General features: G+C 37.0%; 1 protein-coding gene across 2 annotated transcripts in view; it reads left to right on the top strand.

Moving 5' to 3' along the window:
• The window catches only part of DNMBP (dynamin binding protein), a 270,386-nt gene extending 244,312 nt beyond the window's left edge, over window positions 1–26,074 (top strand). For both annotated transcript variants that reach the window (XM_053692530.1, XM_053692531.1), the window contains 12 exons: window positions 158–257; window positions 1,477–1,624; window positions 2,349–2,366; window positions 2,691–2,890; window positions 5,221–5,351; window positions 5,943–6,047; window positions 6,698–6,826; window positions 8,955–9,287; window positions 10,732–10,911; window positions 10,999–11,197; window positions 12,885–13,444; window positions 24,291–26,074. In XM_053692530.1, the coding sequence (XP_053548505.1) occupies window positions 158–257; window positions 1,477–1,624; window positions 2,349–2,366; window positions 2,691–2,890; window positions 5,221–5,351; window positions 5,943–6,047; window positions 6,698–6,826; window positions 8,955–9,287; window positions 10,732–10,911; window positions 10,999–11,197; window positions 12,885–13,444; window positions 24,291–24,476 (2,289 nt within the window). In that variant the 3' untranslated portion in view covers window positions 24,477–26,074. The remainder of the gene's footprint in view (window positions 1–157; window positions 258–1,476; window positions 1,625–2,348; window positions 2,367–2,690; window positions 2,891–5,220; window positions 5,352–5,942; window positions 6,048–6,697; window positions 6,827–8,954; window positions 9,288–10,731; window positions 10,912–10,998; window positions 11,198–12,884; window positions 13,445–24,290) is intronic.
• Window positions 26,075–27,061: the final 987 nt, after the last annotated feature.

Below are 27,061 nucleotides of genomic sequence, written 5' to 3' on the forward strand. Positions count from 1 at the left end.
ATGAGTTGGTACTTTGTGGGCCCAGTCTCAGTTGAGCCCTCTGCGACCCCTGTAGTTATGTCCCTGGTAATTGCTAGTGAATTGTCTTTTTATTGTGCATTTGTTGATTATGCAATTCTGCTGTATTTAATAAAAAATTCTGTTTTTCATTTAATAGATGGCTAATGTGGATTTTGATGTCCTTTTTGGAAACATCTATTCAGTTATTGAGGTTTCTAAGAAATTTCTAGCAACTTTAGAGCATTCAGATTCCATTGGTAAGTATTTATTTATTGCTTATCTATTTAAGGCACAACACCTACATGGTTTCTTTCACTATTCAGATAGATCACATAGTTTTAAACAACTTTCCAATTTACTTCCATTATCAAATTTGCCTCGATTTCTTGGTATTCTTTGTTGAACAAGCAGCATTGCACTACTGAGAGCTAACTGAAAACATTGAGTCAGCCAATGACATATGATAGCCATCAATGAGCAGCTAGCTCCCAGTAGATGTGGCTCCTGAGCCTACCTATGTATGCTTTTCAACAAATGATAACAAGAGAAGAAAGCAAATTAGATAATAGAATTACATTGGAAAGTTGTTGAAAATTTGGATTTTTGTATTGACATTCTGAACTTTTTTTAACACTGATTTAACCAATAATTCATACATAACCTCTAAATGACTACGATGTACCCTGTACGTTGCTGGTCCTTAAGGTATTTTGGGCCAGTAATTGCGTGGGTCTCGCCACCGGCGGCAATAAACGCTATTACAACCTCCCTTCCTCCTGCAGGGTATGTCGCTGATCGTTGAGGTGTAAATTGCTGGTGTTCTTTGCCTATATTTATAAATTATTTTAAATGTTTATTGCTCCACTTTCAGTAAATTATTTACAAGACCACATTTATTGAAAGCAGATGATTCTTAACTTTGTTAAAATATGCCTTAAAGGTACACTAAACCCAATTTTTTTTTCTTTGATTCAGATAAAGAAGGCAATTTTAAGCAACTTTCTAATTTGCTCCTTTCTTCATTCTCTTGCTATATTTATTTAAAAAGCAGGAATGAAAACAAATGTGGGCTTAGTATCCCTTTAATCATATTTGGATGTCGGATTAAATTGTTTTTAATTTTTTTTCCAGAATATTACAATGTCCTTTGTAATGTTTCCACCCGTATTCGTTCATTCAGAATCTCCTTTAGACACAATGCACATGTGATATATGAAATCTGGGAACATGCACAAGAAAAAATTATATGCTCAGATACATTTGAATAAAATAATCTATACAAATATAAACTTAATCATCTAGATGTAGTTGTATTGGTGAAATATTGTAAAAGGAATTTATTCTGATCTGTGTCCCCAGAGTGCCTTATTGCTCATCATACAGTTGCTTGTGGCATTATCTACAGAATTCTGTTATGCTTCATTTGGTGGAAATATACATCATGATCTTTTTCATTGCTTATTTCTACTACTTAAGGTTTGGTTTTTCTGGACCATCGCACAGAAATAGAGAATGTGTACAAAGAATATTGCCAGAATCATGAAGAGACTATTGCCGTTTTAGAGGTTTATGAAAAGGATGACAAGTTCCAGAAACACCTCGTAGACTGCATGGAAATCATAAAGTAAGATCAGGACTCTTCTGCTGAATTTTATTTTATTAGACAAAAGATAACGTACAATTTTTATTTAATGAAAAAAAAGAAAAAAACTTTGAATTTTTGTATCTAAATTTTAAGTAACCTCTTTTTTGTAATAATAGAGAATTTTAATATTAAATTAATTCTGTTTGCAAAGGGTTATACTCCACCAGGTAGGGTTCAGTAATGTTTCTGAGTAGAGCACAGCCTATGATTGTCTGCTACATGCATATGTCACTCTTGATTGGCTCATTGGTCCTCTCATGATTAGCAATGCATTGCAGCTCTTGATCAGAGCTTTGCAAGGGTTCAACTCATAGTTAAAGGGACAGACTACACTTTAGTAATCTTAAAGTTTTACCTTAGATTAAGCTGCAAACAGCTTCCTGCACCTTTTCTATATCATGCACCAGGAACAGTAAAAATAGTTATTTTGTGATGTCAGTGGGCTGAGCTTGGCAGCCATTTCAAAGTGGCCAGAAACAATATTCATTTTAAAATAACTTTTTTGCTACATCCAATATAACTTTGTCAGCAAGTTCCAGTCAGACATCAGTCTAAGATGATGAATAAAAGATATCTCCATTAAATCTCACTCTAGGTGATTGTGATTTTCAATGTGTTTTCAATCATTTTTGAAGGATAGTTATAGTTAGTAACCACTAATTTCTTTCTTTTTTTTCCCTCTTTGTTCTTTCTGCCTATACAGATGTCTGTACATAGAATGGTGAGTGTTTGACCTGTTCTAAGATGTAAATAATGTTTTATTTTGAATCATAAACTTGATATGTTCAATTAAATTCAAATAGGCAGCCATTACCAGTAGTTTTGTACAAACAAGACTTATTGGAATATTGATTCAAAGTAATGATAACCATTCTGAACGGTTTTATTTTGAAGTTTGTTTTCATTTGGAGGACTTCATTTAAGGATAAGCATAATGGGGATTTAGTGCAGATATAAATGGTCCAGGGCTTATTAGTTCAATTTTATAAAGCATCTAATTGAAGTGATTACATTGATGGTTAATTATTCCTCATTCACTTTACAGGGGCTGTACAAACTACATTAATCTGGGTTCTTTCCTAATTAAACCGGTACAGAGGATTATGCGATACCCTTTACTCCTAATGGAACTTCTCAGTGCCACCCCAGATGCCCACCTAGACAAAGTCCCTCTGAAAGAAGCTGTGGTGGCTGTCAGAGAAATAAACGTCAACATCAATGAATACAAACGCAGGAAGGACTTGGGTATGTTTATTTTTTTTCTCTTCTAATACTGCAAACATCCCTTCTTATCCGTAAATGCTGCAGTATGTATAAGAAAAGCTCTGCATTTACAGTGTTTTTCAAGAATCAAAGATCAATGGATGCTTGTTACTGCGACTCCTTGTAATTTGCAATAAATTATTAAAGGGACATGATTTAGATAGAGTATGTAATTTTAAACAGCTTTCCAATTCATTTCCATTATCAATTTGTACTCCCATCTTTTTACATACCCACATTCAGAGGCAACAGATTCTACTGAGCATGTGCAAGAGTTCACAGTATTTATGTATATTAGTTGTAATTGACTGGTCGCTGTCACAAGATACATTTCACATGCTCAAATTTCTCTGGGAAAAAAAATCTACTGATAATTAAATTAAAAGGCTCTGGTTTTGGGAGGAGTTAGTGGGTCATCTATTTAGTAGTTTGGCTGTTGAAATGTTTCTTGAGAGAACTGGGACATTACGGTTAAAATTTACATGCACATAGATAAATGATATTATTGAATAGAAACATATTTGCAATATACATGTATTGGCAAAAATGCTTCTAGTCAAATTTATTACTGTTCTAGAGTAAGCATTTTTATGTGCATGTGAAGAATAGCTCGATATTCTCAATGCACCAGCATTTTAATTACTGCAGCAGCTCACTTGTATCATGTCGGCAAATAACAAATTGAGTCAGTGCCATATGGTAACGCACCTTAGGCTCTCTGAGCAAGTTCGGTGTTTAAATGCTCTTGCATGGTACATATTAAAGGGACACTGAACTCAAATTTTTTCTTTCATGATTCAGATAGAGCATGAAATTTTAAGAAACTTTCTAATTTACTATTATCAAATGTTCTTCATTCTCTTGGTATCTTTATTTGAAATGCAAGAATGTAAGTCTAGATGCCGGACCATTTTTGGTGAACAACCTGGGTTGTTCTTGCTGATTGGTGGATAAATTCATTCACCAATAAAAAGTGCTGTCCAGAGTCCTAAACCAATTTTTTTTTTTACTTAGATGCCTTCTTTTCAAATAAAGATAGCAAGAGAACGAAAAAAAAATGATAATAGGAGTAAATTAGAAAGTTTCTTAAAAATGCATGCTCTATCTGAATCACGAAAGAAAAAATTTGGGTTCAGTGTCCCTTTAAATACACATTTATAATACTAAAATGCTTCAATCCAAAACTGAAATGCATCCACATGGATTCCAATTTTGGCTGGAATGTCCTTTTTAAAAAAGAGTTGAATTGCAGAAGAAGAAACCGTTGGGTACAGCTCTTGTAACAATCCTACAAATTGCACAATGGCTTGAAACTTTGTATTAGTAACTTTAGTGATACATCAAGTAACTTTTTCAGCTGTAGCATCTGGGGCAGATATGAGGATAATAATTGTCTTAAATAGAAAGGGAATCTATGATCAGGTAGGAGTTGAACACATCTCATCATATACTGTGTATCTATAGAGGTTTAGGAGAGCTGCCATGACGGGGCAAGTGGTGAATTCAGGAGAAAGGAGAATTTCTGAGAAATTTAGAATAAATATGAATTTGTAGAGGAAATGTACCTGCACTTCCTCAGGTGTTAACAGCAAATAATAAAGGAGATGTGAGAAAACATTTGAAACGCATGATCCTGTCCTGAGTTAAACGCTTTTGTTTTTTAATGTTGAAAGAGACCCAGTCACTGTGCACTAATAGAGCTCTGCTAATTACCCTTATTGTGAATCATTTTCCTGTAGCGATGAGTAGTGAGCATACAGCATCGGAAAGGTTTAACTTTTCAGGCAGAAATGTTTTTAAATATTCAATTGGTGATTTTGTTTTATTCATGATGCCCTCTTTGTAAGATTAAAGGGACATGCAGCTGCAATTATTTTTTTGTGTGATTCAGATAGAGCATACCATTTTAAACAACTTTCCAATTTGCTTCTATTAATATATTTACTTTGTTCATTTGGTATCCTTTGAAGGAGCAGCAATGCATTACTGGGAGCTAGTTGAACACATCAGATAAGCCAATAACAAGATAACATATATGTGCAGCCACCAATCAGCAGTTATCTCCCAGTAGTGCTTTGCTTTGCTCCTGAACCTACCTAGGTATTATTTTCAATAAAGGATAACAAAATAACAAAGCAAATTAGATAATAGAAGTAGATTGGAAGGTGGTTTAAAATTGCATGTTCTAGCTAAATCTTAAAAAAAAAACATTTTGGGTTCATGTCCCTTTAAATAGAACTAAACTCAATTTAAACAAACATTGCTGAGAGAAAGCAGCATAATTGCAAGTCTGCTGTTTTTAATCTTGACAGTTGTAAAATACCGTAAGAGTGATGACGACAGTCTGATTGACAAAATATCCAAACTCAACATCCACTCAATCATCAAGAAATCCAATCGAGTCAGCAGCCACCTCAAGCACCTCACCGGCTTTGCCCCTCAGGTAACAGAATTAGCTGGCCTATGTGTCAGATCTTTATTATTCAAATGTATTTATATTCTGTATTATATCTGTATGTAGCATATATGTAGACAATGTCACAGTTAAAGTCATTTAATGTATGAGGATGTCAGAACTGATGCCATTTTGTGATGTCATTGGTGATATCATGTGTGATGTCATCAATTAATTGGTTACATCACCACAAATAAAAATCGCAGGGGATGGCGGGTTTACGATTATGATTTTTTATATATATTTGAACACTTGAATGAGATCTTACAAGGATGGTAAACTTTCCATTTAAAGCACTGCACCAAATAACTATGCTGGCCCCATAGACTATTATTACAGAATGCTCCCACAGTCACATTGAGATAAGGATTGTTTAGTAAAACCAGGAACTAATAAAAAATATATATATTTAGCCTAATGTATTGACAATTATAATATTTGTGAATCAGATGGCAGGGGTTAAACCTCTGCAAATTTGGAGAATTCGGATGTCACTTGTGTCTTTAATAATAACTTTTAAAAAAAATGTTTATCTTAAATTTTGGGATAAAAATATGTATATTTGGTCATTTTAAATAGATTAAAGATGAAGTATTTGAAGAGACAGAGAAAAACTTCAGAATGCAAGAGAGGTTGATTAAATCGTTCATTCGGGATCTTTCAGTCTATTTACAGCATGTCAGGGTAAGTCATTTCCTACTTTTGATACAGAAACCTATACATTTATATAGGTACAGTATGTTAAAATTATTTGTGTTCTGGGAGTCTTAATGCTTTATTGATCAATTTTGTCTACATATACATTGATATATATTTATAAGTATCGGATATACGTGTATGTTTGAGTAAAGAACAATTTCAAGTTTGCAAATTGAAAATAAATTTAAAAAAAGTATTTTGTACTGAAAACTTTCTATGATTTTGTGAATAATCATCTTGGGATATGATGTTTGTAAAATACTTGTTAAGGTACTTTTACCCTTACAAAATCTACTTATAGACTAGGCTAAAATTCCCACTTCTTTTTAAATATCTCATATGAAATATCAGTATTTAAAGATGTTATAAATTTATGCTTGACAGCTGTAAAGTAAAATCAGGTGTATACTTCCTGCTAATACTGATTGGCTAATGGGTACTTCCAGTGCTCATTGGCTGATAGGTAGCTTCTTTTTTAAATGCTGCTATTTTATATCCATGATAGAAGTTTGAGTACAGTTTCCTTTTAAAGGAACAGTAAACACTTTGAAGTATTAAAAATGCTTATTCTGGATAGTAAATCTTTCCAGCTATAACCAGCCAGTGACGCCCCTTTAACTCTCTCTTGGTACTAGGAATCTGCCTGTGTGAAAGTGCTGGCTGCTATGAGCATGTGGGATTTATATGCAGACAAAGGAACCAGTGACCTGGAGAAGTTTCAGAAAGTCCATCGGCACATCAGCGAGAAGCTATTTACCGACTTTGTAAGTACTTTACCCTGCTGTATTACTGTAAACATATGATACGCGGAGTGTCTGGTGGTGACCTTTACACTGTGCTTATGATTATATTTATATGACTGGCTCTGTTTATCTGTTTAGTGCATAGCAATAAAATATTACAGGGCAGGACCTTAATCAAGCTGTCAGAGAGAATGGCACTATGGTTGTAAAACTAGTTTAAAGGGATCTTAACGTATTTTGTTCCTTTTCTCTGTTGCAACTAAGAAGAGCGTTTTAAAAATGTATTGGGGGGGGGGGGGTCATGTGACACTGTCTGCTGATGAAGCGGTGTCCGTTCTGCTTATCAGCCAATGAAAATTCTTTAAAGCACCTTAAAAACCCGCCGCTTTTGTCTAAAACTTGTGCTAGTCCTCACTGTCCTTAGAGAGGCCAAAAATCTAATTCTGTAACTTGCAAATGCTGTAAGTGAAATAGCTGGTTTAGGCAGTTGTCATTATTATTAAAGCCTAGGTTACAAAATCTGTAAACCATTAAATACACTCCAGCAGGTAAAATGGTTAATTGGGAACAAATTAAATAGTAGACACATTTGCAGTACACTGTCCATTTAAAGCTTCATTAAAGGGACAGTCTACTCCAGATTTTTTATTGTTTAAAAAGATAGATAATCCCATCCCCCAGTTTTGCATAACTAACTAACACTGTTATATTAATATCCTTTTTACCTCTGTGATTTACTTGTATCTAAGCCTCTGCAAACTGCCCCCTTATTTCAGTACTTTTGACAGACTTGCATTTTAGGCAATCACTGCTGACTCCTAGGTAAGTTCACTTGAGTGAGTACAATGTTATCTATATGGCACACATGAACTTGTGCTATCTAGCCGTGAAAAACTGTCCAAATGCACTGAGATAAGAGGCGGCCTTCAAGGGCTTAGAAATCAGAATATGAGCCTACCTAGGTTTAGCTTTCAACAAAGAGAACAAAGCAAGTTTGATGCTAATAGTAAATTAGAAAGTTGTTTAAAATGACATTCCCTATCTGAATCATGAAAGATTCATTTTGCCTATCCCTGTTATTGCTGTTTCAGCGGGATACGCACATATGCTACATGTGACTAAAGGATCAGCATTCAAACACCATGTCTGCGCAGAGAGCTGGCGGTTCTGTGTATTGCTTCAGTGAAGACTTATTTTGTGTCGTACAAGTCACTGTTGGTTCTCTGAGAAGGTGTTGTGTTTGAATACTGGTGCATGGGCACTCACAGCATATGTGTGTATGCTGCTGGGAAAAAAAACATCACATTTACTAGAATCCTTTTTGATAATGAAAATAAATTGCAAAAATGCTTCTTGTTAACATTTAAATATACCCATGCACATTTCATTTTTTACATTTCTAGCCAAGCATTTTTATAATTTAAATATTATTTCCTCTGTGGTGAACAATTAGTGCTCCTCCGTTGATCAAACAGTCACTGCAGGGGCGGAATTACCATTGGTGCAGCAGATGCAGTGGCACCAAGGCCCGAGAGCTGGAGGGGACCCATAACAGCCAGCCTATACATAGGCGTACGTAGAATGTATACAATCCTAATGCAGAGAAGCCTTTTATTACTGCAAGTTGCAGGTTCACCTATGTATTTTATTATTTTTGCTTTTTACTAAGTTACCTTTGGGGGGGCCCCAAAAAAATCTTGCACCTGGGCCCTCTATTGAGTAGGTCCGCTACTGAGTCACTGTGTAGCATGTTGCAGGGTGAGATTTCAGAATCCTACAAGATGCACTGCAGCCTCTTTGGGACAGTTTAGAACATACTTTTAGGTCTAAGTTACAAGCAGGGAAAATAGAGTATTGCAACATATATATCTTTTTTTTACTGTTTAAATGGAGAGTTGCATTTTGAGCTTAAAGGGACATTAAACACTTTGAAATGGTAATTTAAAATGATAAATAATATATATTAAAAAACTTTGCAATATACTTTCATTATCTATTTATATATATATATATATATTAATGTTTCAAAGATTTCTTTAGAACAATGCTGTTAGGTTGGATAAAAATTGATGGATGTGGCATACGGCTATTTTAGAGCCATATATTTTGTTATGTAAAGCATCTTAATTCCAGTTGTTCTCTCTAACAGAAAGAAAGGACAGAGAGGTTAGTGATATCGCCTCTGAATCAGCTGCTTAATATGTTTGCCGGACCTCACAAGCTGGTGCAGAAACGCTTTGACAAACTCCTGGATTTCCACAATTGCACAGAGAAAGCAGAAAAGCTGAAGGACAAGAGAACGTTGGAAGAACTTCAGTCTGCTCGGAATAATTATGAAGCCTTAAATGCCCAACTGCTTGACGAGCTACCCAAATTCCACAACTATGCCAAGGAACTGTTTGCCGGCTGTGTGCGTGGTTATGCCAGTGCTCACTGTGATTTTGTCAAGCTTGCCTTGGAAGAACTGAAACCACTTCTGACTGTAAGTATAGAAAAATGAATACGCTGAAAATGTTCATTTTGCTGTTAACCAAAAAGGTTTTGAATATCCTGGAAATCCTTATTTAATGAGCCATTATAGTGGAAACATTAGTTACTCTAATTAGAGCATTTAATTTTAACTATAGCAAACTTTAGCAAACACATAGTTAAAGTACCACTCAGGAGCAGCAAAGCACTGCTGGTTTAGAGCAGACACAGCTGCAGTGGTCATAGGTCCCAGTCGTGTGACTACTGCTGCTGATTGGGTGACCCCCAGGTCCGCTCAGAGTCAGCAGTGCTATGCAGCTCCCAAGCGGTACTTTAACTTTGCGTTAAACCCTTTTGCCGTGCCTCCAAACTAACTTCACATATAGCAAAGTGAACTATCATAAAAGGAACATTAAACTGCTGGACACAACTTTAACATAATGGTTACTATTCTCCATACTATTGTTATTTTTACCCTTTGCACTTGCAGCATTTTCATACTGAGTGCAGCCATCATGGAGCTCACGTATTCTTTTGCACGCTGTGACAGAAGTTGTGAACTTTCACAGAGCAGCGATGTTGCTGGCTTTTTCACAGCTGTATCATGCGCTTGGGTTAGCACACACAATACAGTGCTGGAGGTTTATATTTCCACATTTGTATACACAGTTTGAACGGTATATAGTGCTAAATGTATGAAGCTGCATTTGCAGCTTTTGAGGCTATGCGGAGGAGGCTCACATGAGCAAGCCTGCATCCACATATTTAAGAAACAAGCTGCTTCTTTTGACTCTCTGCTACCTCAGAGGTGGCGAGTTCACTTCCCCTGACACTTGCTCGTTCACAATGATTGACATGGCCTGCACTTGTGCAATTGGTTGTTCCAGAGCCGGAAGTGGTGTTGCACAAGAAACCTCTTGTGCAGTGTTCAATTTCGCCGTAGAATGACAGCATCTCAAGCGGCGATTATGATGATACATTTTGCCCATAATATATGTGGGAAAAAAAGTTTGCATGAATAATATAGAGCAATGCAGCCACCTCAAAGCTTTCACTCTGTAACTTTAATAGCACAAGACAGCTGTCAAATCTCAGGCAACGTCACTGATTTGTGAATATGCACCGCTTCTGTCAGAGTGCAAGAATACCTAAGCTCCAAGATGGCGGTTTATAGATGTGGAGCTTTACCAATAGGTACCTGTAAATGGTTAAATAGGAGAACACAGGGACAGGAAGAAAACAAAATGTGCAATTTAATGTCCCCTTAATAATAATAAAAAAAAAGAAATCATAAGTCCCTCTCTGGCTTTTATTTGACAAGACTTGTTTAAAGGTGTCTCTCTATATTCATTCATTTTTTTTAATATTATTTTTAAGCTTTATAACCTAGAAAAGAAAATCCATGTTCAATTTCACATTTGCCATTTTAACACCCCTACCTGTTCTTCATTTTCCAGTTGCTGGGAGTAGGTGGCAGGGAGGGGAACCTCATTGCCGTGTTCCAAGAAGAACACGCTAAAGTTCTGCAACAACTGCAGGTCTTCACATTTTTCCCTGAAAACCCTCCACCTTCCAAGAAACCTTTTGAGAGAAAAACTATGGAACGCCAATCTGCAAGAAAAGCTGTCCCACGTCCAGTGAGTGTTTGACTGTAATACGGGGTATAAATCTTTAAAGTGCGCAGGATAAAGAATAACTCACTAACATAAAACTCTTTTCCGCAGTCAAAATATGTCCCACAAATGGATGAACATAGAGTTATCGTCCTTGCGAGGTACCCGCCCGAAAAACTTTACCAAGCCGACCGCAACTTCAATGCAGCTCAGGATTTGGATGTCTCTGTACTGGAGGGGGATCTTGTCGGCGTCATTAAACAGCAGGACCCAATGGGAAGCCAGAATCGATGGCTCGTTGACAATGGAGGTATGTGTTTAACTCTGTATATCTATGAATTTCACGCTTTCCTCCCACTTCATAAGCATTCTGTACGGCTCCTAAACACATAAGTAGTACACTGTGGCGCTCTATCTGGTACAGTATTGGCTGACATTTTCACAGATTTATGTTTGAAAGAGGTGGAATTATTTTGTGGTTCTATTAAACATGGTTTGTGCGCATGTGCAACTGTGTTTATGCAGAAGGACTTGCAAAGTGTTGTGTGTATTCCTGTAGGAATACACATTACCAACATTAGAAAAATATGTTACAGTAGAATACAAACTGTAGAGGAAAACATCTCTAAAGTTTAATGCTTGAATGGAAAACATTTGTTTTACTTTATATAACACCATAAACTCTGGTCAAGGCACTTAGGGGTTAATCGCAATCCTGTAGAAAGCTGCATTTAAAATGCCCATTAATGTCTATGGGGGATTTTGTAGATATCTCATTTGATGTTTTTTTTCTAAAGGATTTTGATCGACCCCTTAATTTCATAAATTTTACCAATCTCTTGTTTCCTGACCATTTGTATTTGTTGAGCTGGGGAGAGAGCTAAAATACTTCAGTAGTAAGTGGTGTATTTAGCTTTTATGCTGCCCTAGGCATTGGGAAACCGCAACCCCCTAAATCCCAACAGTTCTAGCTTATATTTGACATACATAATTTTCATAAGCCACAGACACATACACCCCTTCTAAAAAACCAGGAATCATTGATTTATAATAAAATAAATAAATAGAACATTTGACGAGTGTAGGGGAAGGGAGGCATTATGCAATTAAATTACCTATCTACTCCTAAATCTTGCTGCCTTAGGCACAGATCTAGTTGGCCTAGGTAAATATATGCCCCATGATTGTGACCTGTCGAAAAACAGTACTTACATTTTGTCTTTAGTGTTGATTTGTTTGATTTGCGCCACTTTTTAGCAATTTATTCTTGGGAATGAAAAAAACATTTTTTAATTAAATGATATTCTGAAGTTACAAATTAACTTAGTGACAATTTAGACAGATTCCAGAATATTACTGCCCTTAAATTGCGAAAATAAAACATTACTCTATACCATCACTGTTTATTTTGCCAACTTGTGTTATAAAATACCTCTAAAAAAATGTTATACTAGCTGCAGAGTATTAAAAATTTTGGTAAATTGTTCCTTTAGGTTTATATTTATATATTAAAAGTTTTATTATTTGAAAGAGAGCTGACTTTGTGTTTATATATATATATATATATATATATATATATACACATAAATACATAAAGCCTTCTTAACATATTTCTCTGTATAGACAAAATCCAATACTTACAACAATTGAAAATTTACGTTGGTACCTACCTCTCCCACCCCCAATGGGCAGCAGATATCTTCCGCTGTCTCTTGTTTGCGTAGCTTTCCTGTACCCATTACTGTATTATTGAAAATTTTCAGTATATGTTCCGGTTTCAGAAGGCAAAAACAGCAATCTCAAATGACAACATAAAGGTAAAGGAGTAATTTGTAAGCAGTTTAATACATCCCAGCAGGCAAAATTAATCATTGGGAATTATAAGGGGAGAGCATTTTACAACGCATTATCCTTTTAAACAGTCTTTGTCAAGCTTTGTAAATCTGGCTTATCAGTGCATTATCTAACCATACTGTTTTGTCCTTTTGTCTCCCCAGTGACAAAAGGTTTTGTTTATAGCTCATTCCTGAAGCCGTACAATCCTCGGCGTAGTCACTCTGACGTGTCAGTGGGAAGCCAGTCTTCCAATGAATCCGGTTATGGCGGCTCCTCTCCTAACTTCTCAAGACAAAACAGCAATAGCACTTTAACATTTAACCAGAACAACTCGGCAGTCACTTTTTCTGCAACCTCAGCTCCTAAACAAATGACAGATCCATCGGTTGCACCCAGTGTTCCACCAGGGTCAGCTGTTTCATCCAGGGCCAGCACTACTGACGGCAACAATTTAAAGAGGATAAGTGAAACAGAGTCTGTAGCACACTTAAGGACAAGTCAAACAGAATTAAGTAGTACAACAGTTAATAGGGTAACCACAGACTCTGTTAAACAGTTGGAGCCGCATCGCCGGGAAAGCCAAGCAGAAAATGGAAGTTATTCTGTATCCCAAAACAATGGAGATAAAGGGAAAATCTCTGATAATCGCAAAGCAAACAGGAGGAAAGCGCCTTCCCCTAGTGACTTTGAACAGGAGGGCGCAGAGCTGGAAGGGAACCAGGTAAGCTTTAAAGCGAAAACTAAAAATATCTGTAATGAAATTGCAAATGATTGTACATTGAAAATATTTTGGTACCTAAAATGCAGTATTTGTGTACGGCATGATTTTAATCATATAGAGCAGAGACGGCCAAAGTATGGCCCAGGGGCCATATCTGGCCCTCTAATGGTTTTTGTGTGGTCTTCAGCACCAGTCAACAGAAAACAGATATCAGTCATTTATTATCAAAAAGTAGCTGTGCAATGCTCATTAGGAAATTAAGCCTATGTATTAATAGTGAATTTGGTTAATTTGACCAGTACATATAGTTAAAGGGACATGAAACCCATAATTTCTCTTTCATTATTCAGATAAGAACAAACATTTTTAAACAACTTTCCAATTTACTTCTATTATCATTTGTGATTCAGTTTCTTGGTATCCTTTTATTGAAGGAACAGCATCACACTACTAGGAGCTAGCTGAACACATAAATAAGCAAATGACAAGAGGAATATATGCACAGCCACCAATCAGCAGCTAGCTTCCAGTTCCTGAGGCTACCAAGGTATACCTTTCAACAAAGGATACCAAGAGAATAAGCAAATTATATAATAGAAGTAAACTGGAAAATTATTTAAAATTTGTATACGTTATCTGTATAATGAAAGAAACATTTTGGGTTTCAGGTCTCTTTTTAAATTAAAAATTCATTAATCATAACAAATGTCATATGTAATGTTCAGCTAAAAAATCGTCCATACATTAATTTAAATTTGTAATGTTATCTTTAGCATAATGTGGCCCACAGCCAATCCCACGATTAGTGACCGGCCCTCAGTATAATTGTGGGCACCACTTATACAATAAATAAGTGTGATGGACACGTCATGTCACAGTTGCAACTGTCTCAAGTTAGCACATCTGCCGTATGACAGAAGAAATTGTCTTTTTAATGTGCTGTGATAGATCTAATGAATGACTCTACCAATTCAATTTTTTCCATGCTTCCTTAAAGGGACATTGTAATCAAAAGCATTCTATCATGCATATGAACAAGCTGCAGTTAAAAATATTAAAAGGACATTAAACTGTTGCACAACTACAACAGAATGGTTTCTACTTATTTTAGAGGGACAGTCTAGTCAAAATTACTTACACGATTCAGATAGGGCATACAATTGTAAACACCTTTCCAATTTACTTTTATCATCAAATTTGCTTTGTTCTCTTGACATTTTTAGTTGAAATCTAAACCTAGATAGGCTTACATGCTAATTTATAAGCCCTTGAAGGCCGTCTCTTATCTCAGTGCATTTTTGCCGTTTTGTTTTAGTTAGACGTGGCTAGTACCTGTGTGCCATATAGATAACATTGTGATCACTCCCGTAGAGTTATTTAAGAGTCGGCACTGATTGACTAAATTGCAAGTCTGTCAAAAGAACTGAAATAAGTCAGTCTGCTGAGGCTTAGATACAAGATAATCACAGAGGTAAAAAGTATATTAATATAACAATGTTGGTTATGCAAAACTGGGCAATGGGTAATAAAGGGATTATCTATCTATTAAAAAATAATAATTGTGCAGTAGACCATCACTTTAAAGCTGTTCTCTTAGTTTAACCCTTTACAAGTGCTGGTTAGTGAAGTTTAGCATCTTCACACTGGGCGCCACCATCTTGGAGCATATGTATTTTTGCCCCAGGGACAAAAGCATTGATATTGTTGTCTTCTTGACAAGCCGTTTAGTGCAATTCAGTTTAGCGTGTATTAGGGTTGCACCGATACCATTTCTCTTGTTATGTGTATTCAGTCCACGGATCATCCATTACTTATGGGATATATTCCCTTCCCAACAGGAAGTTGCAAGAGGATCACCCAAAGCAGAGCTGCTATATAGCTCCTCCCTTCACATGTCATACCCAGTCATTCTCTTGCAACTCTCAACATAGTAGGAAGGTGTGAGAGGAGTGTGGAGTTTTTATACTTAATTATTTCTTCAATCAAAAGTTTGTTATTTTAAATGGCACCGGAGTGTGCTGTTTTTTTCTCTCAGGCAGTATTTAGAAGAAGAATCTGCCTGCGTTTTCTATGATCTTAGCAGAAGTAACTAAGATCCACTGGCTGTTCTCGCACATTCTGAGGAGTGGGGTAACTTCAGAAAGGGAATAGCATGCGGGCAGATCAGGTATGTGCAGTAGAATATTTTTCTAAGGAATGGAATTGACTAAGAAAATACTGCTGATACCGATTTAATGTAAGTACAGCCTTAAATGCAATAGCGACTGGTATCAGGCTGATGAATGTATGTGCAATAAATAATTTTCTAAGGAATGGAATTTGACTAAGAAAATACTGTTAATACTGATTGAGCCTTAACTGCAGTAGAAGCGACTGGTAGCAGGCTTATTAATAACACTACCTAACTTTTAAAATGTATGTTTAAATGTTTACTGGCATGTTATTCGTTTTTGTGAGGTACTTTGGTGATAAATCTTTTGGGGCATGATTTTTTCCACATGGCTGTCGTATATTTCTGCATAGAAACGGTTAACTGAGGTTTCCCACTGTTGTAATATGAGTGGGAGGGGCCTATTTTAGCGCTTTTTTGCGCAGTAAAAATTCAGTCACAGTCTTCCTGCTTCTTCCTCCTTGATCCAGGACGTCTCTAGAGAGCTCAGGGGTCTTCAAAATTCATTTTGAGGGAGGTAATCAGTCACAGCAGACCTGTGACAGTGTGTTTGACTGTGATAAAAACGTTAATTGTTAAATTGATTATCCGTTTTGGGTATTAAGGGGTTAATCATCCATTTGCTAGTGGGTGCAATGCTTTGCTAACTTAATACATTTACTGTGAAAATTTGGTTGCTATAACTGATTTGGTTCATTGTTATTTCAACCGTGACAATTTTTTGTGCTTCTTAAAGGCGCAGTAGCGTTTTTTATATTGCTTGTAAACTTATTTGAAAGGATTTTCCAAGCTTTCTAGTCTGTTTAAACATGTCTGACACAGATGAATCTGTTTGTTCACTATGTTTGAAGGCCAATGTGGAGCCCCATAGAAATATGTGTACTAAGTGTATTGATGTCACTTTGAATAAAAGTCAATCTTTATCTGTAAAGAAATTATCACCAGACAACGAGGGGGAAGTTATGCCGACTAACTCTCCTCACGTGTCAGTACCTTCGCCTCCCGCTCAGGAGGCGCGTGATATTGTGGAGCCAAGTACATCAGAGAGGCCCATACAAATCACTTTGCAAGACATGGCTGCTGTTATGACAGAGGTATTATCTAAATTGCCAGAATTAAGAGGCAAGCGCGATAGCTCTGGGTTAAGGACAGAGCGCGCTGATGATGTGAGAGCCATGTCCGATACTGCGTCACAATTTGCAGAACATGAGGACGGAGAGCTTCATTCTGTGGGTGACGGATCTGATCCAGGGAGACCGGATTCAGAGATTTTAAATTTAAGCTTGAGAACCTCCGTGTATTGCTAGGGGAGGTATTAGCGGCTCTGAATGATTGTAACACGGTTGCAATTCCAGAGAAAATATGTAGGCTGGATAGATACTTTGCGGTACCGGTGTGTACTGACGTTTTTCCTATACCTAAAAGGCTTACAGAGATTATTAGCAAGGAGTGGGATAGACCCGGTGTGCCCTTTTCCCCTCCTCCGATATTTAGGAAAATGTTTCCAATAGACACCACCACACGAGACTTATGGCAGACGGTCCCTAAGGTGGAGGGAGCAGTTTCTACTTTAGCTAAACGTACCACTATCCCGGTGGAGGATAGTTGTGCTTTTTCGGATCCAATGGATAAAAAATTAGAAGGTTACCTTAAGAAAATGTTTGTTCAACAAGGTTTTATCTTACAGCCCCTTGCATGCATTGCGCCTGTCACTACTGCGGCGGCATTCTGGTTTGAGTCTCTGGAAGAGGCCATTCGCACAGCTCCATTGGATGAGATTATGGACAAGCTTAAAGCACTTAAGCTAGCTAATGCATTTGTTTCTGATGCCGTTGTACATTTAACCAAACTAACGGCTAAGAACTCCGGATTCGCAATGGCTTAAATCCTGGTCAGCTGACGTGACTTCTAAATCTAAATTGCTTAATTTTCCTTTCAAGGGGCAGACCTTATTCGGGCCCGGCTTGAAAGAAATTATTGCTGACATTACTGGAGGTAAGGGTCATACTCTTCCTCAGGACAGGGCCAAATCAAAGGCCAAACAGTCTAATTTTCGTGCCTTTCGTAACTTCAAGGCAGGAGCAGCATCAACTTCCTCCACTCCAAAACAGAAGGAACTGTTGCTCGTTACAGACAGGGCTGGAAAGCTAACCAGTCCTGGAACAAGGGCAAGCAGGCCAGAAAACCTACTTTTGCCCCTAAGACAGCATGAAGAGAGGGCCCCCTATCCAGAAACGGATCTAGTGGGGGGCAGACTTTCTCTCTTCGCCCAGGCTTGGGCAAGAGATGTCCAGGATCCCTGGGCATTGGAGATCATATCTCAGGGATATCTTCTGGACTTCAAAGCTTCTCCTCCACAAGGGAGATTTCATCTTTCAAGGTTATCAGCAAACCAAATAAAGAAAGAGGCATTTCTACGCTGTGTACAAGACCTCTTAGTAATGGGGGTGATCCACCCAGTTCCGCGGACGGAAGAAGGGCAAGGTTTTTACTCAAATCTGTTTGTGGTTCCCAAGAAAGAGGGAACCTTCAGACCAATCTTGGACTTAAAAATCTTAAACAAATTCCTAAGAGTTCCATCATTCAAAATGGAAACTATTCGAACCATCCTACCCATGATCCAAGAGGGTCAATACATGACCACAGTAGACTTAAAGGATGCCTACCTTCATATACCGATTCACAAAGATCATTATCGGTACCTAAGATTTGCCTTTCTAGACAGGCATTACCAGTTTGTAGCTCTTCCCTTCGGGTTAGCTACGGCCCCGAGAATTTTTACAAAGGTTCTGGGCTCACTTCTAGCGGTGCTAAGACCGCGAGGCATAGCGGTGGCTCCGTACCTAGACGACATTCTGATACAAGCGTCAAGTTTTCAAATTGCCAAGTCTCATACAGAGATAGTTCTGGCATTTCTGAGGTTGCATGGGTGGAAGGTGAACGTGGAAAAGAGTTCTCTATTACCACTCACAAGAGTTCCCTTCCTGGGGACTCTTATAGATTCTATAGAGATGAAGATTTACCAGGTTATCAAAGCTTCTGAATGCTTGCCGTGTCCTTCATTCCATTCCACGCCCGTCAGTAGCTCAGTGCATGGAAGTAATCGGCTTAATGGTAGCGGCAATGGACATAGTACCATTTGCGCGCCTGCATCTCAGACCTCTGCAATTATGCATGCTAAGTCAGTGGAATGGGGATTACTCAGATTTGACCCCTCTACTAAATCTGGATCAAGAGACCAGAGATTCTCTTCTCTGGTGGCTTTCTCGGGTCCATCTGTCCAAGGGGATGACCTTTCGCAGGCCAGATTGGACAATTGTAACAACAGATGCCAGCCTTCTAGGTTGGGGCGCAGTCTGGAACTCCCTGAAGGCTCAGGGATTATGGACTCAGGAGGAGAAACTCCTCCCAATAAATATTCTGGAGTTGAGAGCAATATTCAATGCTCTTCTAGCTTGGCCTCAGTTAGCAACACTGAGGTTCATCAGATTTCAGTCAGACAACATCACGACTATGGCCTACATCAACCATCAAGGGGGAACCAGGAGTTCCCTAGCGATGTTGGAAGTCTCAAAGATAATTCGCAGGGCAGAGTCTCACTCTTGCCACCTGTCAGCGATCTACATCCCAGGCGTTGAGAACTGGGAGGCGGACTTTCTAAGTCGCCAGACTTTTCATCCGGGGGAGTGAGAACTTCATCCGGAGATCTTCGCTCAACTGATTCATCGTTGGGGCAAACCAGAACTGGATCTCATGGCGTCTCCCCAGAACGCCAAGCTTCCTTGTTACGGATCCAGGTCCAGGGACCCGGGAGCGGCGCTGATAGATGCTCTGGCAGCCCCTTGGGTTTTCAACATGGCTTATGTGTTTCCACCATTTCCGCTGCTACCTCGACTGATTGCCAAGATCAAACAGGAGAGAGCATCACTGATTCTGATAGCGCCTGCGTGGCCACGCAGGACCTGGTATGCAGACCTAGTGGACATGTCGTCCTGTCCACCATGGTCTCTGCCTCTGAGGCAGGACCTTCTAATACAAGGTCCTTTCAACCATCCAAATCTAATTTCTCTGAGGCTGACTGCATGGAGATTGAACGCTTGATCCTATCAAAGCGTGGCTTCTCTGAGTCAGTTATTGATACCTTAATACAGGCACGGAAGCCTGTTACCAGAACAATTTACCATAAGATATGGCGTAAATATTTATATTGGTGCGAATCTAAGAGTTACTCATGGAGTAAGATTAGGATTCCTAGGATATTGTCCTTTCTACAAGAGGGTTTAGAAAAGGGCTTATCTGCTAGTTCGTTAAAGGGACAGATTTCTGCTCTGTCTATTCTCTTACACAAACGTCTGGCAGAAGTTCCAGACGTCCAGGCTTTTTGTCAGGCTTTGGCTAGGATTAAGCCTGTGTTTAAGACTGTTGCTCCTCCGTGGAGCTTAAACTTGGTTCTTAAAGTTCTTCAAGGGGTTCCGTTTGAACCCCTTCATTCCATTGATATTAAGCTTTTATCTTGGAAAGTTCTGTTTTTGATGGCTATTTCCTCGGCTCGAAGAGTCTCTTGAGTTATCTGTCTTACATTGTGATTCTCCTTATCTAATTTTCCATTCAGACAAGGTAGTTCTGCGTACTAAACCTGGGTTTTTACCTAAGGTAGTTTCTAACAGGAATATCAATCAGGAGATTGTTGTTCCATCATTATGTCCTAATCCTTCTTCAAAGAAGGAACGACTTTTGCATAATCTGGACGTAGTCCGTGCCCTGAAGTTCTATTTACAGGCAACTAAAGATTTTCGTCAAACTTCTTCCCTGTTTGTCGTGTACTCTGGACAGAGGAGAGGTCAAAAAGCTTCGGCAACCTCTCTCTCCTTTTGGCTTTGTAGCATAATACGTTTAGCCTATGAGACTGCTGGACAGCAGCCCCCTGAAAGAATTAGAGCTCATTCCACTAGAGCTGTGGCTTCCACCTGGGCCTTTAAGAATGAGGCCTCTGTTGAACAGATTTGCAAGGCTGCAACTTGGTCTTCGCTTCACACTTTTTCAAAATTTTACAAATTTTACACTTTTGCTTCTTCGGAGGCTGTTTTTGGGAGAAAGGTTCTACAGGCAGTGGTTCCTTCCGTTTAAGTTCCTGCCTTGTCCCTCCCATCATCCGTGTACTTTAGCTTTGGTATTGGTATCCCATAAGTAATGGATGATCCGTGGACTGAATACACTTAACAAGAGAAAACATAATTTATGCTTACCTGATAAATTTATTTCTCTTGTAGTGTATTCAGTCCACGGCCCGCCCTGTCTTTTTTAAGTCAGATCTAAATTTTAATTAAAACTCCAGTCACCACTGCTCCCTATGGTTTCTCCTTTCTTGTCTTGTTTCGGTCGAATGACTGGATATGACATGTGAGGGGAGGAGCTATATAGCAGCTCTGCTTTGGGTGATCCTCTTGCAACTTCCTGTTGGGAAGGGAATATATCCCATAAGTAATGGATGATCCGTGGACTGACTACACTACAAGAGAAATAAATTTATCAGGTAAGCATAAATTATGTTTTTTTTTAAGACTGAGTACAAGTACCGATTTTTTTAAATACACACCGATACCAATTACCGATACTTTTTAAAGTCATGTGACAGTGTCCCAAGCACAATACCGACTAATGAGTTAAGATAGCTTCTTTATAATTATGAAGAACTGTAACTCAAAAGACATTATGAAATAATAAAACAGTTTTATTTGCTTGTTGTCACAAAGTTGTAAAAACTCAAAGAAATTTCACAGAGCATGTTTATAAATAACAATATTACATTAAAATATATTCATAATAACAATAAATAACAAATGTAATATCACAACCAACCAAAAGTGCAATACAGTAAAAAATATACCAGTGCACTGTTTAAACATGGGGAACACTATGGGCTAGCTTACATTTGACTGGTAAGCTTTACCAATGCTCTCATTGCATGTCCAACTCCATTTAAGTTTATTGAGTTGCACTATGGGCTAGCTTACATTTGACAGGTAAGCTTTACCAATGCTCTCATTGCATGTCCAACTCCATTTAAGTCTATTGAGTTGGAAATGTGAACAGAGCATTGGTAAATCTTATATATCAAATGTAATCTAAATCTAGTCCTATTATTGTAAGATGTGTGTTCATGGGAATTAACTTAATTTTTCCTATGAACACTCTTCCTGTAATTATATAAGCTAAGGATGTTCCTCAGAGTACAGTATGTTTTGAGCATAATTGTGCAAGATAAGAACTAGCAGTATAACAGACAATCTAGCAATTATAATAATTTTTCAAAAGTTAGTGGCAAGTTCTTTTTAAGGAACAGAAGCATCTCTGTATGTTCAGCTATACGTCTGTTTCTGCTAATGTCGTTTGATTCTAAGCTGAACAGTCGTTCACTTTCAGCACTACTGCATGGGGCAGAAAGATAATTTTGGGCCATTTTGGCCAGAGCCTCTGTTTATTAACTGCCCAGTACTTCAGGGGTTTGTCTGAACGAGGTACAGTGATCTCTCTTAAAATAATACAATACAGTAGCAATTTGCATTGGCTGAACAGAATTGAACCATTTTTAGTTGAGTCTCCACTACAGCTTAAAATTAAATGGGAACATGCAGTTTGAAAAACTCCACAAGATAGCGTATGGGTAGGAAGTGGAAGTATCGGTTTAAGTATCGGTGCATTTGCATGAGTAGAAGTACTCATGCAAATACTTGGTATCGGCACCGATACTAGTATCGGTATCGGTGCAACCCAAGCGTGCATAATAGAGAGGGGGTTCCTAAGCATACATGTCCCTGCTTTTCAACAAAAGACACTAAGAGGACAAAGAAAAATTGATAATAGAAGTAAATTATAAAGCTATTTAAAATGACATGCTCTATCTATCTGAATTCTAAAAGAAAAAATGTGGGTTTCATATTCCTTTAATGGATAAAAATAGAAGAATAGCTATAAAGAGAGCTGTAGGAAACAAAAATACATGATCAGTAGTAACCATGCTAATGTATTTGTTCCCGGCGGTTTAATGTCCCTTTAAGCCCTTTCAAGCAAAAAACATTTATGTAAAATCTGTTTCAGAATGAATCTAACAGGAAGTGCAACTAATACCTAGCGATTTGTTGTTCATTGCCACCTCCTACAGTTGGTTTATTCAGCAAAGAAAAATCCATTTATAAAAAAATCTTTTTAGATTTAGTCTTTTAGATTAAAGAACGAAAAAATATCACGAAGACAGTTTTTTTTACAATTATCTGATTAATTATACTACAAAAAATGATATAATTTTCTAGATGCTGGTTCCACAACCAGTGGTAATTATATCATAGGTGGTACTCAGGCACGGGAATTAATATGTCTTTATTTTGTTATTTATTAAAAGAATTGCTATAATGAAGATGCAGTGAATATAATAGCCATTAAATCACATATAGTTCCATGTATCAATTGAAGTGGGCCACAGTGGAATTTTATTTCTTAGTGCTGTGTTAAACTCCGTTAACAAGTACTGAAAAGAGAAAGTGATATTAAACGTATAAATTTATATCACACATATAACATGATATAAAATGCATGTTAGAAATCTATTTTTTGCATGAGAACTTGATACAATTCCCAATCAAATTTTTTGTTTTCAGTAAAAGAATAATTGTTTTACAAAAATATTCAACAATGAAAAAATAACTTAAAGGGACAGTCTACTTCAGATAGATAATCTCTTTATTACCCATTCCCCAGTTTTGCATAACCAACACTGTTATATTAATACATCTAAGCTTCTGCAGACTGCCCCCTTATCTCACTGCTGACATTTGATGATAAAAGTAAATTGGGAAGATCTGAATAATGAAAGTTTAATTTTCATTAGACTGTCCATTTTTATATTGGGAAGCTAAACACCTCTTTGTATAAAAAGGACAGAAAACAAGGTCTTCAAAATGCTGCAAATTGCCTAAGCCAGGTATTTGATCTGCAGCATTTTGAAGAAAGTAGTTTTACAGAATTTTGCATCTTGGTTCTCTAGGGAAGGTAGGGCAAGCAACATGTTTAAAATAATGACAAGGGACAAAACAAATGGACAATAAAAGAGCAATCAGAAAAGCTTTAATATTTTATTATTGCCCCACTTAATGCCTATAGCTATATGTTTCACCCCTTTTGCGTAGCAACAGTGCACATCTCCTGAGCTTGAAATGCTCAGTGATTGGCCAATATACACACTCACACTACTCATGTTTGTAATATCCAGCTCAGTACATTACCGCTTTAGAGTAGACTTAACTTGCACTGTATTGTCAATTTAAGGGTGAGCATCAACTACAATTTAAAGAGGCAACAAATGACTACAACTACAATTTATGTATTAATTTGCCAGTGTTATCAGATAAATGAATCTGTTATTCCTTATTTGAAACTAATTCAAATGCACAGGAGTGACATAATGGACATCTTTGCCCTAATTAAATATTTTTTTCTTGAGTTTTGAATGAAGTTTGCGTTCTTTATTATCTACTTTAATTTTTTTGCTATATGTTTATTTTGGTTCATAGAACAAAAGTAAATTTGTCAAGATCTGTGTACACCTAGATTTGTGTTGTGCACATGACATGCTATATTCTTTATATACCTTTTTTAATAAACTATTTTATTTAATTTCAGGTATATTATGCAGTGTACTCTTTCAAAGCACGATCTGCAAATGAACTGACCATATCAGCCAATCAAAGACTTAAGATTCTTGAATTTCGAGACATGAATGGAAATCAAGAGTGGTGGTTGGCTGAAGTTGAAGGCAGGAGGGGCTATGTGCCATCCAATTACATTCGTAAAACAGAATACACGTGAAAGTAAAGACGGTTTTCTTTTGAAAGCATTAGAAAAATACTTGTGCCTTTTTCTGGGATGATTTTTTTTAATCTTTTTGCTGCTGAGACCACTTGAACAATATTATAGTGAGGATGTGGATTTGAATTAGTACTTAGAACCAGCTAGCACGTCCATACTGAGTAATGCGTTACTAAGTACATAATGAGAATTCATGCACTTCTTTGGATCGTTGACTCAAAAGCAACATAAAATATTGTGTGTATTTTCACATAGGACACAGTATGCTTGCTGTGACAACCATGAATTTTGCAAAAATGTTAACTAATCAGATTGCTTACAGAAAACCCCCACATAATTGAAAATTAATAGATAACTGCTGTGATTTTTTTTTGTGTGGTTTGCGACGCGTGTGTGGAAAGTATGAATATAAATTGAAGGGGTTTTTTTAACACACAAAACACTTCTATAAAGCACCTTTTCCACTTCCTAATTAAAGAACACAAGAGAATCAACTGGAATTTAGAGGTCCACTAAATACATTACAAAAACATACTAAACTACTTCAATTTTTCCTATAAAATGTGATACCCATCAGCCAATCACAAAACGTATATAATGTAAACTCTTGCACACGCTCAGTAGGAGATGGTGCCTCAAAAAGTTTGCATATTAAAAGATAGTGCACATTTTGATCATGGAAATTAGTTGAAAAGTATTTAAAGTTTGCATACTTTATCCAAATCATTAAAGTTTAATTTTGATTTCAGTATCCCTTTTAATAGAAATTAAATTCCAATTACATTATTATTTTTTTTAATGTGTGCGTGGTGCTGACTTCAATTAACCAGACAGTATTAATACATTTTTAGTTATGAATAGTTTCAGGTCAGTATAAATTTCGGAAACACAAAATGAAGGTGTTTTTACATTTCAGACCATATGTTTACAGGGAGAACGAACAATTTATCCAGTTAAAAATAGACCTTGATTTTGCAGATCTCAATATATTATATTATGTTTTTCCATTTGTGGTGCAAATGAATAATTTGTAATATGAAAAAGGAAACAAAAAAACACACGGGCTGATGTTTAATTTCTGCATAAACGATTCCGGGAAACCAAGCTGGCTCTCAAAACCATTTTTTCTTTAAAAGTGTTTAATTGTGTCTTTAGATCATCAGAGAAAGGTCAGAAAATGTAAAATGTAAATATGTGTAATATACATCTGTACATCACACAAAGGACAGTTGTAGAATGAGAAATATTCACTACTGATGGGTTTGATTTTGGGAGGTAATTCTTACGTGTAAATTCTATAGATGCATATTTTATTTTTCCTCTGTACATATTATTTTTTTTTATTCAAACCATTGCACATTTTCTAATCGGAAACTTTTTAGCAAATACTTTTATTGTTAGAAAAGTAACCTGTATAAATCTTTCTGTATTTTTATACTTTTGTGTGCTTTTCACAAGCAAAGAAACATATGAAGGGTAGCATTATTATTATTATTATTATTATTATTTAGTCCAAGAACCCATGTTCATTGATAAGACAATAAAATGCATCAGTCTGTGCAGTACTACACAGAACCAATAAACCTCAGATTTTGTCATTCCTTTGTGTGTGTGATTAATTGCTATACAGTTTGAACAATAATTTAAAGGTAGATTTAATTCACTTGTAATTGAAAAATAAATAAAAGAAATGTACACTCATTGTTTATATCAGCCTTGGCGAACCTATGGCACGTTTACCATAGACGACATGTAGAAGCCTCTATGATGGCACTTGGACCTCGGTTCCAGGGCCAGCCCGCTAACGCAGGTTTGCCAGTTTCACTGCATCCAGATGCAACAGTAACCAATGACAGGGCTAATGCTGGGAGCAAAATGTTTATTTTACTTTTTATTTTTCTTTCATAAGGTGGTGAGAGTCCATAAGCCATTACTCCTGAGAATATATTTCCTGGCCACTAGGAGCCGGCAAAGATAACCAAACTCCAACTTAATCCCTCCCACCTCTCTGTTAGTATGGTCTTATCTTTTGCTCTACAGGAGGAAGGTGAAGAATTGAGGTGCTCCAGATTCTTCGTTGAGACAGATTACAACATTTTTACCTACTCTTTGAATTTTGACTATCGGTGTTATTAAAGTTTTTTTTTTTTTTATTATTTTTTTTTTTAGACACTGCTAAAATTTGTTACTTCAGTGCTAACGCTATTCAGGCGCAATAATTTGTACAACACTCTCCGGCTCCAGTTATGCAATTATTTTCCTCAAGCATACTCCTGAGTTATGCTGCTGTCTCTGGATAGCACTCCTTATATTTATTCAGTGTCACGAATACCTCAGGATTTAGCTGCTAAGGGGTTAAATCTGTTTAGTTTGTGAACTAAAAACGGTTATTTGCTTTTCATGAAGAATTGTGTCCTGTGCTTGTTTGTGTTTCTTTGAAGTGCCAGGAGCCTCATAAATGCTTTGTAGTATACACAGGATAGAGCTTTATGGCCCAGACTGTCAGCAGAGGGCATGATAGAAAACAGTGCCTCAGTCACAGAAACTGATAAGGTCAATAAAGGGACATGGTATAATGTATATAT

The sequence above is a fragment of the Bombina bombina genome, chromosome 9 (genome assembly GCF_027579735.1).
Source record: "Bombina bombina isolate aBomBom1 chromosome 9, aBomBom1.pri, whole genome shotgun sequence".
In the NCBI taxonomy this organism is placed as follows: Eukaryota; Metazoa; Chordata; class Amphibia; order Anura; family Bombinatoridae; genus Bombina; species Bombina bombina.